The 16678-nt window shown below is 49.2% G+C and overlaps 1 protein-coding gene across 1 annotated transcript in view; it reads left to right on the top strand.

Annotated features, from left to right (window-relative positions):
* The window catches only part of LOC126210320 (D-erythrulose reductase-like), a 71562-nt gene that overhangs the window by 20128 nt on the left and 34756 nt on the right, over window positions 1-16678 (top strand). Inside the window, exon 2 of the mRNA XM_049939518.1 lies at window positions 7856-8120. Coding sequence (XP_049795475.1) covers window positions 7856-8120 — 265 coding nt within the window. The remainder of the gene's footprint in view (window positions 1-7855; window positions 8121-16678) is intronic.

The following is a 16678-nucleotide window of genomic DNA, read 5'->3' as shown; positions in this document are numbered from 1 at the left end:
TGATCAGCCCTATCTACTCGTGCGCGGGTTACGGAGCAGTGCTGCCGGCCCTGCCACGGATTTTTCCCTACAAAGGGGGGCAGAGCTGCTCTGCCATGTGGCACTATGCGGTGGATGGAGCTGTGGCTTTATGGCCTTATATTTGTTTCGCTGCCATAGCGGAACAGTATTCGACACTTTTGCTTTTTTTGAATTCCACGACAATTGCTTTCGTGCATGTTACCGTTTTAGCGGCAACAGCTGTCGTTGCTTCCCGGCCTATCTCCTTTGTCTGGATGCTTCGACTCGTTCGCTGGCCGCTGCTGCCTTTGTCCGGTGGTGGGGGTTAACGGTGGCTGGCGACCCCCTCAGCGCTCTGCTATGACGACCTGCTCGCTTTGACTGCCACGGCTCGAATGGGAGCATAGGATGGGGCCCCTCCACGCCCGCACCAACGTGGTGACCAACACAAAAGTTTTACTGTCACCTCCGTAAACATGTTAGTTTTGAATCAGGCGTCACAGGATGCAGGCTGTGATGTTATCCATGCGTCTGGGTAAGACTACTCATTAACATGGTCCATCAGGAGATAGTAGTGGTCGAAAACGATCGAAGGGTAGCGGTTTTAAGAGCAGAGGAAAAAAAGTGCCAAGGCCAGCGCCAAGGGAAAAAAACCTCTGCGACAGTAGGACGGGTGGTAAGGGCAGTAGCGGCTTGCTAGCTGCGACAGAGCATGCAAGGTGAGGGGGGTTAGCGTGAGGTATCGTGCAACGTTACCTATGTACTGCGTGGTTGTTAGCTGGGGCAGTCCGGTGCTGCGGCTGGGCTCGCTTGTAGTCTCCTGGGCCGGCCGCAGTGGCTTACTCCCTGTAACATAAAAATTCGGCGCGGCAGGGCGGCGACGCTTCTGCGATGAAGACTGGCCTATTGGCTCCTCGACCCCTTGCGGGGCCCGGTCCCGTAGCAGTCGGCGTCGCCAGCGGCTCCTCTGCGGCGGCGGTTGTCTTCTTCTTCTTCGCGCCTCTCACCCGCGCTGCTGCTGGAACAAGAGCTGGGATAGGCGCGCGAACGTCCTTCTGCGAGGTCGCAGGAGTGTTCGCAGGTACGACTGCGCTGAGGCCTTGGGCGAAAACTGCTCGCAGTTGCCTCAAGGCCTCTTCCTTCTCTGCAGTCACGGCGGCTGCGAAGGCAGCCCTCTCCGCCGCCATGACGGCTTTGAGGGCTGCTGTGGCCTCCTTCACGGCGGTGCCGAGTTCGAGGTCACATCTCTTCGCAGGAAGGCGAGCTGTGTCCTGGCTGCTCGTTTCCGAGCGGCCGTCCCTGCCCCTGGCAGGTGGATCTGCTGCTGCGCCGTCCCTCAGCTGCGCCGGGCTGTTCTGCGCCCTACGCCGTTTCCGGCGTCGTCTTCTCTTCTGCTGCTGCGTCGGTGCGGCCGCGGCCGCTTCGCCGCCCCCGGCACGGCTGCGGCTTGAGAAAGCCGAACAGCCGCGCCAACTGGCGACGTGCGGGCCGCCACACCGGACACATGTCGGCAGAGCGTTGCTGCCGCGGTCGCAGGCGCGGCTGTCGTGCTCACCTGAGCACTTGACGCACCGCGCCGCGTTGCGGCAATACTTCGCAACGTGGCCCTCGCCCTGGCACCTGAAGCACTGGGGCTGAGGATCCGTGGCGGTCGGGAGAGCCTCTGTCGTAACCGGGAAGCCCAGCAACTTCCGCAAGTCGAAGATGTCACTCCCGCCGTCGACCGTTTGCACGGTCACGGCATAGAGCGGCGCCCTCTTCCTGTTGGTTCGGTTGTGCAACCTTGCGGCTGCACTACCAAACCCGGCTCGCAGCAGCCCTTCCCGGACCGCTGCCTCATCACAGCACCAAGGCAACCCCCTGAGGAGTGCCTTAGTCGTCTTCATCCTTCCTACGGAAGGTGCCTTCTCACGCGCCGGCGGCGCGTCGACGATGTGGTCGGCCACTGCGACCTCGATCGCCCTGTGGTCGGCCACGTTTGCGGCTCGAACGCAGATCAGCGAGTCTGTATCGACAGACTCGTAGACCACCTCGTTCCGAGCGCAGTTCGTCATGGTGTCGAACAGCGCTGTCCACCCGCCTTTGCACTTGACGTACAAAGGGGGGACAGGCCGCGACTCGTCTTCTCGAGAGTTCCTTGCACGGTCGGCAGACTCGGTGAGTTGCACAACCGAAGGACCCTTCGTAGCGGCAGGTTTCCTCTGCGCACGCTTCTTTCCCATGCTGCGAGGCGCGGAACACGACAATTTGCACGCGTTGTCAAAACAACGCACGACAATTTGCTCTCCGCAGCGCCCACAGCACAGAAAACCTCTTCACGAGCTCTCAACGGCCGAGTAAGCGAAGCGCGCAACACCAGCGATGCGCTCACCTCGCCAGCTCAGGGAGGATCTTGTCCAGTATTTATGCCCAGAGTGCGTTGGGTGCTCTCTTTGCCGTCCGCGCCCGCCTGGCGCTGTTGGTTAGGTGTCTCTTCCCCGGTGCTCCCTCGGACGTCCGCGCCCGACTTGGTCGGCATCTGTGGCAGCTCTCTGAGGCCCGTCCTGTGTCAGGCGTTCCCATCGCGGTCCGCGCCCGCTTGGCGCTCCTCCTGAGCTTTTGGCCCCTCCCAGGTGCTCCCACGGACGTCCGCGCCCGGCTCGTCCATCATCTGCGGTCGTGGCGGCTGTCAGAGGCCCATCCCGCGGTCCGCGCCCGCCTGGCGCTGCTCCTGCACCGCAGCAAATGGTAACGCCACGTCAAAGGTGACGATAATATCTCCTTCTCCAAAACGCAGACCAAAAGCTAATAGATTTAAGATGTTTTCTCAGACCATGGTTCAAATGGCTCTGAGCACTATGGGACTTAACTGCTGAGGTCATCAGTCTCCTAGAACTTAGAACTACACTCCTGGAAATTGAAATAAGAACACCGTGAATTCATTGTCCCAGGAAGGGGAAACTTTATTGACACATTCCTGGGGTCAGATACATCACATGATCACACTGACAGAACCACAGGCACATAGACACAGGCAACAGAGCATGCACAATGTCGGCACTAGTACAGTGTATATCCACCTTTCGCAGCAATGCACGCTGCTATTCTCCCATGGAGACGATCGTAGAGATGCTGGATGTAGTCCTGTGGAACGGCTTGCCATGCCATTTCCACCTGGCGCCTCAGTTGGACCAGCGTTCGTTCTGGACGTGCAGACCGCGTGAGACGACGCTTCATCCAGTCCCAAACATGCTCAATGGGGGACAGATCCGGAGATCTTGCTGGCCAGGGTAGTTGACTTACACCTTCTAGAGCACGTTGGGTAGCACGGGATACATGCGGACGTGCATTGTCCTGTTGGAACAGCAAGTTCCCTTGCCGGTCTAGGAATGGTAGAACGATGGGTTCGATGACGGTTTGGATGTACCGTGCACTATTCAGTGTCCCCTCGACGATCACCAGTGGTGTACGGCCAGTGTAGGAGATCGCTCCCCACACCATGATGCCGGGTGTTGGCCATGTGTGCCTCGGTCGTATGCAGTCCTGATTGTGGCGCTCACCTGCACGGCGCCAAACACGCATACGACCATCATTGGCACCGAAGCAGAAGCGATTCTCATCGCTGAAGACGACACGTCTCCATTCGTCCCTCCATTCACGCCTGTCGCGACACCACTGGAGGCGGGCTGCACGATGTTGGGGCGTGAGCGGAAGACGGCCTAACTGTGAGCGGGACCGTAACCCAGCTTCATGGAGACGGTTGCGAATGGTCCTCGCCGATACCCCAGGAGCAACAGTGTCCCTAATTTGCTGGGAAGTGGCAGTGCGGTCCCCTACGGCACTGCGTAGGATCCTACGGTCTTGGCGTGCATCCGTGCGTCGCTGCGGTCCGGTCCCAGGTCGACGGGCACGTGCACCTTCCGCCGACCACTGGCGACAACATCGATGTACTGTGGAGACCTCACGCCCCACGTGTTGAGCAATTCGGCGGTACGTCCACCCGGCCTCCCGCATGCCCACTATACGCCCTCGCTCAAAGTCCGTCAACTGCACATACGGTTCACGTCCACGCTGTCGCGGCATGCTACCAGTGTTAAAGACTGCGATGGAGCTCCGTATGCCACGGCAAACTGGCTGACACTGACGGCGGCGGTGCACAAATGCTGCGCAGCTAGCGCCATTCGACGGCCAACACCGCGGTTCCTGGTGTGTCCGCTGTGCCGTGCGTGTGATCATTGCTTGTACAGCCCTCTCGCAGTGTCCGGAGCAAGTATGGTGGATCTGACACACCGGTGTCAATGTGTTCTTTTTTCCATTTCCAGGAGTGTACTTAAAGCTAACTAGGTTGCACCCATGGTCTAGGGGTTGCGTCTTTGATTCGTAATCAAAAAAACGTCTTCGGTGCCGGGTTCGATCCCTGCCACTGCCTAAATTTTGATAAATAATCAGCCTCATTCTGCCAACGGCCTTGTCAAAGAGGGCGGAGGAGCGGATAGAGGTTCAGGGCACTCTCTTGTCCTAGGGGTGGAAAATTGCCCCTAAAGGCGGAAGAATCAGCAATGATCAACGACATGAGGATGTAGAAGGCAATGGAAACCACTGCATTAAAGACACGTAACGTGTATCCACAGGACATGTGGCCTGTATTTGAAGAAGTGTCATGATGATCTCTCCATTGGCAAAAGATTCCGGAATAGTCCCCCATTCGGATCTCCGGGAGGGGACTGCCAAGGGGGAGGTTACCATGAGAAAAAGATTGAATAACCAACAAAAGGTTAATGTTCTACGAGTCGGGGCGTGGAATGTCAGAAGCTTGAACGTGGTAGGGAAACTAGAAAATCTGAAAAGGGAAATGCAAAGGCTCAATCTAGATATAGTAGGGGCAGTGAAGTGAAGTGGAAGGAAGACAATTTCTGGTCAGATGAGTATCGGGTAATATCAACAGCAGCAGAAAATAGTATAACAGGTGTAGGATTCGTTATGAATAGGAAGGTAGGGCAGAGGGTGTGTTACTGTGTACAGTTCAGTGACCGGGTAGTTCTAATCAGAATCGACAGCAGACCAACACCGACAACGATAGTTCAGGTATACATGCCAACGTCACAAGCTGAAGATGAACAGATAGAGAAAGTGTATGAGGATATTCAAAGGGTAATGCAGTATGTAAAGGGGGACGAAAATCTAATAGTCATGGGCGACTGGAATGCAGTTGTAGGGGAAGGAGTAGAAGAAAAGGTTACAGGAGAATATGGGCTTGGGACAAGGAACGAAAGAGCAGAAAGACTAATTGAGTTCGGTAACAAGTTTCAGCTAGTAATAGCGAATACCCTGGTCAAGAATCACAAGAGGAGGAGGTATACTTGGAAAAGGCCGGTAGATACGGGAATATTTCAATTAGATTACGTCATGGTCAGACAGAGATTCCGAAATCAGATACTGGATTGTAAGGCGTACCCAGGAGCAGATATAGACTCAGATCACAGTATAGTAGTGATGAAGAGTAGACTGAAGTTGAAGACGTTAGTCAGGAAGAATCAATACGCAAAGAAGTGGGATACGGAAGTACTAAGGAATGACGAGATACGATTGAAGTTCTCTAACGCTATAGATACAGCAATATGGAATAGCGCAGTAGGCAGTACAGTTGAAGAGGAATGGACATCTCTAAAAAGGGTCATCACAGAAGTTGGGAAGGAAAACATAGGTACAAAGAAGGTAGCTGCGAAGAAACCATGGGTAACAGAAGAAATACTTGAGTTGATTGATGAAAGCAGGAAGTACAAACATGTTCCGGGAAAATCAGGAATACAGAAATACAAATCGCTGAGGAATGAAATAAATAGGAAGTGCAGGGAAGCTAAGACGAATTGGTTGCAGGAAAAATGTGAAGACATCGAAAAAGATATGATTGTCGTAAGGACAGGCTCAGCATACAGGAAAGTCAAAACAACCTTTGGTGACATTAAAAGCGACGGTGGTAACATTAAGAGTGCAACGGGAATTCCACTGTTAAATGCAGAGGAGAGAGCAGATAGGTGGAAAGAATACATTGAAAGCCTCTATGAGGGTGAAGATTTGTCTGATGTGATAGAAGAAGAAACAGGAGTCGATTTAGAAGAGATAGGGAATCCAGTATTAGAATCGGAATTTAAAAGAGCTTTGGAGGACTTACGGTCAAATAAGGCAGAAGGGATAGATAACATTCCATCAGAATTTCTAAAATCATTGGGGGAAGTGGCAACAAAACGACTATTCACGTTGGTGTGTAGAATATATGAGTCTGGCGACATACCATCTGACTTTCTGAAAAGCATCATCCACACAATTCCGAAGACGGCAAGAGCTGACAAGTGCGAGAATTATCGCACAATCAGCTTAACAGCTCATGCAACGAAGCTGCTTACAAGAATAATATACAGAAGAATGGAGAAGAAAATTGAGAATGCGCTAGGTGACGATCAGTTTGGCTTTAGGAAAAGTAAAGGGACGAGAGAGGCAATTCTGACGTTACGGCTAATAATGGAAGCAAGGCTAAAGAAAAATCAAGACACTTTCATAGGATTTGTCGACCTGGAAAAAGCGTTCGACAATATAAAGTGGTGCAAGCTGTTCGAGATTCTGAAAAAAATAGGGGTAAGCTATAGGGAGAGACGGGTCATATACAATATGTACAACAACCAAGAGGGAATAATAAGAGTGGACGATCAAGAACGAAGTGCTCGTATTAAGAAGGGTGTAAGACTAGGCTGTAGCCTTTCACCCCTACTCTTCTATCTGTACATCGAGGAAGCAATGATGGAAATAAAAGAAAGGTTCAGGAGTGGAATTAAAATACAAGGTGAAAGGATATCAATGATACGATTCGCTGATGACATTGCTATCCTGAGTGAAAGTGAAGAAGAATTAAATGATCTGCTGAACGGAATGAACAGTCTAATGAGTACACAGTATGGTTTGAGAGTAAATCGGAGAAAGACGAAGGTAATGAGAAGTAGTAGAAATGAGAACAGTGAGAAACTTAACATCAGGATTGATGGTCACGAAGTCAATGAAGTTGAGGAATTCTGCTACCTAGGCAGTAAAATAACCAATGACGGACGTAGCAAGGAGGACATCAAAAGCAGACTCGATATGGCAAAAAAGGCATTTCTGGCCAAGAGAAGTCTACTAATATCAAATACCGGCCATAATTTGAGGAAGAAATTTCTGAGGATGTACGTCTGGAGTACAGCATTGTATGGTAGTGAAACATGGACTGTGGGAAAACCGGAACAGAAGAGAATAGAAGCATTTGAGATGTGGTGCTGTAGACGAATGTTGAAAATTAGGTGTACTCATAAGGTAAGAAATGAGGAGGTTCTATGCAGAATCGGAGAGGAAAGGAATATGTGGAAAACACTGATAAGGAAAAGGGACAGGATGATAGGACATCTGCTAAGACATGAGCGAATGACTTCTATGGTACTAGAGGGAGCTGTAGAGGGCAAAAACTGTAGAGGAAGACAGAGATTGGAATACGTCAAGCAAATAATTGAGGACGTAGCTTGCAAGTGCTACTCTGAGATGAAGAGGTTAGCACAGGAAAGGAATTCGTGGGGGGCGCATCAAACCAGTCAGTATACTGATGACCAAAAAAAAAAAAAAAAAAGCTAACTAAGCTAAGGACATCACACACATCCGTGCCTGAGGCAGGATTCGAACCTGCGACTGTAGCGGTCGTGCGGTTCCAGACAGTAGCGCCTAGAACCGCTGGGCCACTCTGGCCAGCTTCAGACCGTGGTAACACTTGTTTGTGGACAATAATTGTTTTTTGGATTTCAGATCTGGCACTGTTGTTACCGTTTACCTGTGACGGGCCAATGCCTGTGCCTTGCAGGAATCGGCCGGGAGGTGGCGCTGTCCCTGGCTCGGTGCGGCGCGCAGGTGGTGGCGCTGTCCCGCACCCAGCACCACCTGGACACGCTGGTGGCCGAGGCTAAGGCCGAGGGCTTCTCCATCACCCCCCTGTGTGTGGACGTGGCCGACTGGGCGAGCACCAGGGAGCTGGTGGGCGGGCAGCCGCCCTTCGACGGGCTCGTCAACAACGCGGGCATCGCCTGCCTCAACCACTTCGCCAACGCCACCAAGGACGACGTCGACAAGTAGGGCGCTCGCCTCTCAGCTTTAGCCGTTCAGTGTATGCTGACTGTGTACCAACTACACTGAAGAAACTGGCACACCTGCCTAATATCGTGTAGGGCTTCCGCGAGCACGCAGTGCTGCAACACGATGTGGTGTGAACTCCACTAATGTCTGAGGGAGTGCTGCAGGCCTGTCTATAAATCCGTAAGCATACGAGGGGGTAGAGATGTCTTCTCAACAGCACATTGCTAGGCATCCCAGATACCCTCAACAAGGTTTATGTCTGGGGAGTCTGGTGGCCAGTGGAAGCGTTTAAAGTCAGATGTGTATTCCTGGAGCTATTCTGTAGCAATTCTGGACGTGTGTGGCGTAGCATTGTCCTGCAGGAATTGCCCAAGTCCGTCGGAATGCACAATGGATATTTCACCTGTCAGAGTCGTATCTAGACGTATCTAGGGTCAAATATCACTTCAACTGCACACGCCCCACACCATTACAGAGCCTCCACCAGCTTGAACAGTCCCCTGCCCACATGCTGGGTCCATGGATTCATGACGTTGTCTCCATACCGGTACACGTTCATCCACTGGATACAATTTGAAACGAGACTCGTCCGACCAGGCAACATGTTTCCAATCATCAACAGTCAAATGTCGGCGTTGACAGGCCCCGGGCGAGGCGTAAAGCTTTGTCTCGTGCAATCATCAAGGGTACACAAGTGGGCCTTCGGTTCCGAAAGCCCATATTGATGATGTTTCCTTGAATGGTTCGCACGCGACACTAGTTGACGGCCCAGCATTAAAATTTGCAGCAAATTGTGGATGTGTTGGACTTCTGTCACGTTGAATGATTCTCTTCAGTCATCGTTGGTCCCGTTCTTGCAGAATCTTTTTCGCGTCATAGCGATGTCGGAAATTTGATGTTTTACCGGATTCCTGATGTACATGGTACACTCGTGTAAATGGTCGTACGGGAAATTCTCCACATCATCACTGTCTCGGAGATGCTGTGTCCCATCGCTCGTGCGCCGACTATAACACCACGTTCAAACTCACTTAAATATTGATAACCTGCCACTACAGCAGCAGTAACCGATCTAATAACTGCGCCAGACACTTGTTGTCTTATGCAGGCTTTGCCGACTGCAGCGCCGCATTCTGCCGTATCTATGTATTTGAAGACGCACGCCTATACCAATTCATTTGGTGCTTTAGTGTAGCTGGACTACTAAAGTTCACGACACAACAATACTGTTCAGAGTTTAAGTTCACGAAGCTATGTGTTGATATGTTCACACATGTTGCTAAGTCTGGCACACCACCATAATGTTAAGAGTTAAAAGTTCATGAAGCTAAATGAAGAAGTCACAAATACAAACGAAACGCCCTTTAAAGTTCCTGAAGGTAGATCTCGAAAAATTCACAAGTCCAAACGCCATTCTGTTTAGTTATTGAAAGTATTTTAATTCCATCTTTGTAACTACAGGAAAATTTGTGTTTTTGTCGCTCAAAAAATTTTGCATTATTGAAATAAAAAAATATCCGTGGTATGTTATGAGAGGTATTTACAAATCGACTTTCCTTCTAAATCGAATCCTGTCCGTTAAAAACCATGTTGATTTCACTTCCAGAGTTTCAAGCCTGGTTTCTGCTCTTACCAGGAATGGCCTTCTGGTTGCACATTTTTTAGGCAACGAACTGTTTTTAAATCTCGTTACAGGCCATAGATGACGTTTTATATCAATGATACGGAACCCATTTGTTCACCAAAGCACGTATTTCCTTGTGGTTGCAAAGAATCAATTACAATACCTTCGATAATTATACTGCAAATGTGGACAAATGGTGACACAAATGAAGAATTCTGTATAAAGTTCAGCATGCTACCAGTCGACCGACACTTTTTAAGTTTAAGATTTTCTGTAGTAAACTTCTCAAGTCCGTGAAAGTGCTGGCTGAAAACTTTCAGTGAGTTAAGCTGCCGCTGCTACGCCCATCCTTCTTCAGTGATTGCTCTAAGCAAGCTGTCTGTACCCAATATATAAACTGTGTTGGTCTCCACATGTCACTTATTTGGCGGCCCGTTGTACACGTTCCCTTAATGTCCTCAGAGTTCTTAGCGGTTCATCTTGGGGAGCGGATCGCACTGTCCTGCTTCGCTTGTATCGGTCCATAGTCCGATCGAAGCTGGATTATGGGAGCTTCGTCTACTCGTCCGCTCGGCCATCCCTCTTACGCCGGCTCAACTCCATCCACCATCGGGGGATACGTCTTGCGACCGGAGCCTTCTACACTAGTCCTGTCGAGAGTCTTTATGCTGAAGCTGCCGAGTTACCATTGACCTACCGGCGCGACGTACTGCTGTGTCGGTATGCCTGCCGGCTGTTGTCTATGCCCGACCACCCCTCTTACAAGTCCTTCTTCGCCGATTCTCTCGATCGTCAGTACGGGTTGTATGTGTCTGCCCTGCTGCCCCCCGGAGTCCGCTTCCGTCGCTTGCTTCGACAATTGGATTTTGCCCTCCCTACCACCTTCAGAGAGGGTGAGAGCCCGACACCACCTTGGCTCCAGGCTCCGGTTCATATTTATCTCGACCTCAGCTCACTCCCGAAGGAGGGTACTCCGGCTGCAGTGTATTGCTCGCGGTTTGTCGAACTTCGTGCTGGACTTGCCGGACACACCTTTATTTACACCGATGGCTCCAAAACTGACGATGGTGTCGGCTGTGCCTTTGTCGTCGGGGCCGCCACCTTTATATACCGGTTCCTCGACCAATGTTCCAGCTTTACGGCCGAGCTTTTTGCTCTCCATCAGGCCGTTCAGTATGCCCGCCGCCACCGCCATTCATCGTATGTACTCTGCTCTGACTCACTCAGTGCTCTTCAGAGCCTTGGAGCTCCCTATCCGGTCCATCCCTTGATTCAACGGATACAGCAGTCCCTTCATTCTTTCGCTGATAATGGTGGTTCTGTCAGCTTTCTGTGGGTCCCCGGACATGTAGGAGTGCCTGGGAATGAGGCTGCGGATGCTGCAGCCAAGGCTGCAGTCCTCCTGCCTCGGCCAGCCTCCCATTGTGTCCCGTCATCGGACGTTCGGGGGGATGTCTGTAAGAGGCTTGTGTCGTTGTGGTGGGATGCTTGGTCATCCCTCCAAGGAAACAAGCTCTGGGCAGTGAAACCACTCCCAACTCCTTGGACAACATCCTCCCGACCATCTCGGCGCGAGGAGGTCCTTCTGACCAGGTTGCGGATTGGGCATTGCCGATTTAGCCACCGCTACCTGCTCTCCGGTGACCCAGCCCCGCAGTGCCCTTGTGGACAGGCATTGACAGTGCGCCATGTTTTATTGTCGTGTCCCCGTTTTAGTCAATTTCGTGTTGTCCTGTCCCTGCCATCTACTTTACCGGATATTTTAGCTGATGACGCTCGAGCAGCTGCTCGTGTTCTGCGTTTTATAACTTTGACTGGCTTGTCCAAAGACATCTAACCTTTTTACTTATTTTATCTGCATCTTTGTCAGGTCATTCTGGTGTCCCCCTCTCCCCTTGAGTTTTACTAGATTCCATGTGCTCTAACGGTGACTGGGCGCTAATGACCTCAGTAGTTGAGCGCCCTTAAACCCAAAAAAAAAAAAAAAGTACCCAATATGGCCGTCGCCCTTAAATAGAAACGATCCGTTGTTGCATTTAACTTATTGCTACTACGCATATTAGACACGAAATAAAACCAGAATTCCAGTGACTCTCCTGTGGTTCCATTGGAATTTTGCTGTAGTCATTAGCTTTCTCGTTATATTTATCAGTGAGATAATTAACGTGTCCATTATTTGTTAGTTAACCTTGTGACGGTGCACAAAAATAGCAAACACTGTCCTGTTTAAACGAATCTGACGGAAAAGTAGAGAATCAGCTTCCTGAACCTTCATTCTGCCTTCCTCACCAAATATTTTGCCACGTGAACGTATTCGCATGTTTTTGTAGTGAAGCCTTGAAACGCGTATGTATTTAGTACAGCGATGGCGAGGCATGACAGAATCTCTGACCAGAGAGTTATTTATCGTTGCTAGTCTGCGCTTGACCGCGCGAGAGTTCAGTTGCATGTAGGGAGTCGGCAGTTGCAGTTGCCGTCGAGTTGCGAGAGAGTTCAGTTGTACGTAGCGAGTCGCGAGAGCATGTAGTAGCGCGCGAGAGACAGTCGGAGTTGTGTGTGAGGAGTCGGCGGGCGTCGACATGGGGCTCTGGTCAAGATTCAGGACGAGGTATATTTTTTAAATAAGGTAATGAAGCAGCATTGCGCTCATCTGATAATGTAATGCATCTTAACTGTAATTAATTTGTTCAAGAATCGCCCCAATAATAATTTTGTTCTGAAAGCAATTTTTTAAGAAAATAATCATTTTATTGAAAGAAAGTTTCCCATGCATTTCCTTAAAGAAAAAAAAATTACTTAAGTTCAAAGAATTTTTGCGATGCATTTCCTCCAAGCTATGGTGAAAAATAAGAGCAGATGCAATTTTACTGAGGTAAGAACAGGGCCTAAGATCGACATTTCGGTCTATTTGCGTTTTCATTGTCACTGAGATTTCATTTTATTGAATTGACTTTCATTTTTGTGAGGAGCTTACACATGGCTCAGATTGCTAGTTGTCATTTAATTGTCATTGTCAATAAATTATTTTATTTGCTGGCAGGTTACACTAGGTTCTATTCCCATTAACATTTAAATATTGTATTACGAAATTTTGTGGGGAGGTTACAGCCTTCATACCCAAATTTCCCTCCTGCTACCACTGCCCACATCCGTCTCTCTCCCACTGTTTCCTTTTTCTCTCGTCTGTCTCTCACACTGTCACTGCCTTCATCCCTTGTTGTCACTCTTCTTAGTATTGTCTCCTTTTCTATTAGTTTCACTGTCTCTCTGCACCACAGCCATTGTCTTTGCCCCATTACTTTTCTGTCCCATTGCCACTGGCTCTTTCTTCCTCGCTTACACTCTGCTGTCTTCCGCTTCAGTCACCATTGTCTCCTCTCCACACACGTCCTTCACGATGTTTTGCTCGGGGTTTTGAGCCCTAGACCAGGAAACTTTAACAAGTATAGAGGGTAGACGAAAGAGGAAAAGTCCTTTCGTGTTGGTGTTCACCAGTGTGGGGGAGCCCACGACCCCCAAGCCAATGTATGGTCTCTTTTTTGTTTCTGCTGACCTTTTTTTGCTCCCACTGCTGCTGCCTCCATCCATATATTTTTCTCCTTTACTGCCACTGCCTCTCACTGACTATCATTACCTCCTCCGTCTTTCACTTCCACTGCTGTTGTCTTCATCCATCTCTGTTTCTCTTCCAATGCCACTTTCTCTCTCCATCCTTCACTGTCTGCTTCTCTCCCACTGGCATTGTCTGCTCTTTCTTCCAGCGTCAGCGTCTCTTTCAGCGCAAAAGAGCATGAATATGTTCACTTTTCAAAGTTTTTGGTGAAGAAATGGAATGAGGTTTCAGGCAGCTGGCTCTCCACTTTTCTGTCAGTCCTTGCAGAGAACATATTCACCTTTTCTTGCGCACTGACAGGACGAATTTTCAGCTGGCTCCCTTCTTCTCTCTGTTACAGCAGTGTGTGCTGCTTATACAGGGTGGTCAGAACCAGTCTGAAAAACTTGTAAGGGTATTAGAGGATAGGCGGTGCTGATAAATAATTTTTAAGAAAAGAATTGGGTACGCTGCATCCTTTCCGAGTTAATTTGCACTGAAGTTAGCCAACCGAGCCGTTGTGCATGCAATAATGAAGCGCCCATTCAGAGACAGTGACGCCAAATGTACTCTGCATTTCGTGTCCTGAAACCGAACAACAGATCGATACAAAAATTGGACGTGGGTCGTTACGAAAGATCCAACCCGAGACAAAGGCTGAGCAGCCTCCAGTGCTGTCATCTACACTATCAAAACAAGGAGACCATCAAAAGTGTAAATAACATATTTTGATGGGTCTCGGATATGTTGTAGAGGGACATGCCCTGAGTACAAGGCTATGCGCTTGTTTAGCGACGGTCCTTGGTTTTAGAGAAAATTGATTTTGAAGTTGACTGCGCGCTGTAATATGCACATTAGGCACGTCCCAAGGCAGCGAGAGTGGCGCATCGGTTAAGGTCTACAGCTACCGCGCTGAAGGTACCATTTTTAGATCCTTTGTGTTTTTTTTTTTTAAATCAGAATAGTCCGACATTTTTCCATTTTATTTTACAAAATATCAACTGTGTACATTGTGTGAAATTATTAAGAAATATTCTATTTTGCCGTAGTAATTTAATTTTCACGTCATTATTACGAACTCTTACTCGCTATCGCCTATGTCACTTGCTATGCCACAACAGAAATCCGGATGATGTTTGTCGTAAAAGCAACCGAATCACAATGTCATACGGCACCGAGCACATTTCATAAAAGCTATTGTCTTTCTTGCGCACGGAGTTATTAAGAGAGATAGCGGAAGACATTGTTCATTTACGTTCAAAAAGTTTTATTTTTCATCCTTTAGCTTTAATGCGTACTAGGCGTATTTGATTATATTCGAAAAAATGGCTGCCCTGAATTGATGCAAAATTAATGAGTGTAGGTTTATTGAATCGTCTCAGGACGCTATTACTCTGTTGGGCTTCAACAAATCGGGAGCATTCTGAATTTTCTTCGTGAAAATTTTAACCTGGCGGTAAAAATATACGCCACAAGACTAGAAAAGTGGAGTACACTTCGGTGGGATAATTTTTACTGTGCAGGTGCACGTTTTCCCCTCATCCACGAAGATGTAATCGTATAGGCCAGATCGGTTTGCCCTCCCCACGTATCAACGATATATAGAAATTTATTTACTAAGATGGTATCTGTTCTTTCCGACATGTCCGAAAGAACAGATACCATCGGTGACCAAGCAGCTCGCTAGAATTAAATTACAATGAAATGAACACCCTTAGCTGCTTACAGGCGTTGACACACGTCAACGGGGACAGATGAAAATGTGTGCCCCGACCGGGACTCGAACCCGGGATCTCCCCCTTACATGGCAGACGCTCTATCCATCTGAGCCACCGAGGACACAGAGGATAGCGCGTCTGAGGATAGCGCGTCTGCAGGGATTTTCTCTGGCACGCCTCCCGCGAAACCCACATTCTCAATGTATTGTCCCACACTGCAGTCGTAGTGCCCCCGCCCATTATACTCATTACTCGCGGCGCGTTGCCGATTCCCGTAAGAGTTCGGGCACTGTTTGTGTTGTGGTTGGCAGGAGAGCCAACACCGTGTTACTAGAGGAGGCCGAAAGGCACGCGTTTTAGCTCCCGCAGGCTGGCGTGAGGTCTGGGACAAGGAAATCAGAATTTCAGAAAACCGGACGTAGCTGGTGGAATACTTAACTAATCAATTAATGATGAACGTCGGTCTTGACGGTACATGATTCACAATATCAATAGTAACTGATAATGACGCCTTGCTAGGTCGTAGCAAATGACGTAGCTGAAGGCTATGCTAAACTATCGTCTCGGCAAATGAGAACGTATGTAGGCAGTGAACCATCACTAGCAAAGTCGGCTGTACAACTGGGGCGAGTGCTAGGGAGTCTCTCTAGCCTAGACCTGCCGTGTGGCGGCGCTCGGTCTGCAATCACTGATAGTGGCGACACGCGGGTCCGACGTATACTAACGGACCGCGGCCGATTTAAAGGCTTCCACCTAGCAAGTGTGGTGTCTGGCGGTGACACCACTGTTTGTGCATTCGCACAGAAGAAGAAGATGGTCAAGTGGCCGGTGAGCCTTAACTATATATATATATATACTAAGATGGTATCTGTTCTTTACATGTCCGAAAGAACAGATACCATCGGTGACCAAGCAGCTCGTTAGAATTAAATTACAATGAAATGAACACCCTTAGCTGCTTACAGGCGTTGACATACGTCAACGGGGACAGATGAAAATGTGTGCCCCGACCGGGACTCGAACCCGTGATCTCCTGCTTAATGGGCGACGGCACTACGAATGTAGTGCGAGACAATACGTTGAGAATGTGGGTTTCGCGGGAGGCATGCCAGAGATAAATCCCTGCAGTCGCGCTATCCTCTGTGTCTTCGGTGTCTCAGATGGATAGAGCGTCTGCCATGTAAGCAGGAGATCCCGGGTTCGGGTCCCGGTCGGGGCACACATTTTCATCTGTCCCCGTTGACGTATGTCAACGCCTGTAAGCAGCTAAGGGTGTTCATTTCATTGTAATTTATATAGAAATTTTACCTGTCCCACGCACGGGAGAATTACAGATTTAAAAAGTCTTCATACACCAGTTTCGTGAACTTCCCTGATTTCGTGGAGGACACAATTACGTTTTTAAGTTCGAGGTTTAATTCATCCACTCTAAACAAATTTTCCCGACGGTTCCTGCATACATAAAAAAACGTACTGGATCACCTTTCCTGACGCTGTTAGAGAGTAGTGTGCTGTGTACGAATGAGTTATCTTGTTTCAATCTTTTCTCTGCACGAGAATGGTTCTCGACCCTTTTTCCGAGAGGGATCTATTGTACGTTGATCGTGTTGACTACGTAGT

This window comes from Schistocerca nitens, chromosome 10 (genome assembly GCF_023898315.1).
Source record: "Schistocerca nitens isolate TAMUIC-IGC-003100 chromosome 10, iqSchNite1.1, whole genome shotgun sequence".
Classification (NCBI taxonomy): Eukaryota; Metazoa; Arthropoda; class Insecta; order Orthoptera; family Acrididae; genus Schistocerca; species Schistocerca nitens.
The sequence above is the reverse complement of the archived record's forward strand: the minus strand, read 5'-3'. Positions and strand labels throughout refer to the sequence as shown.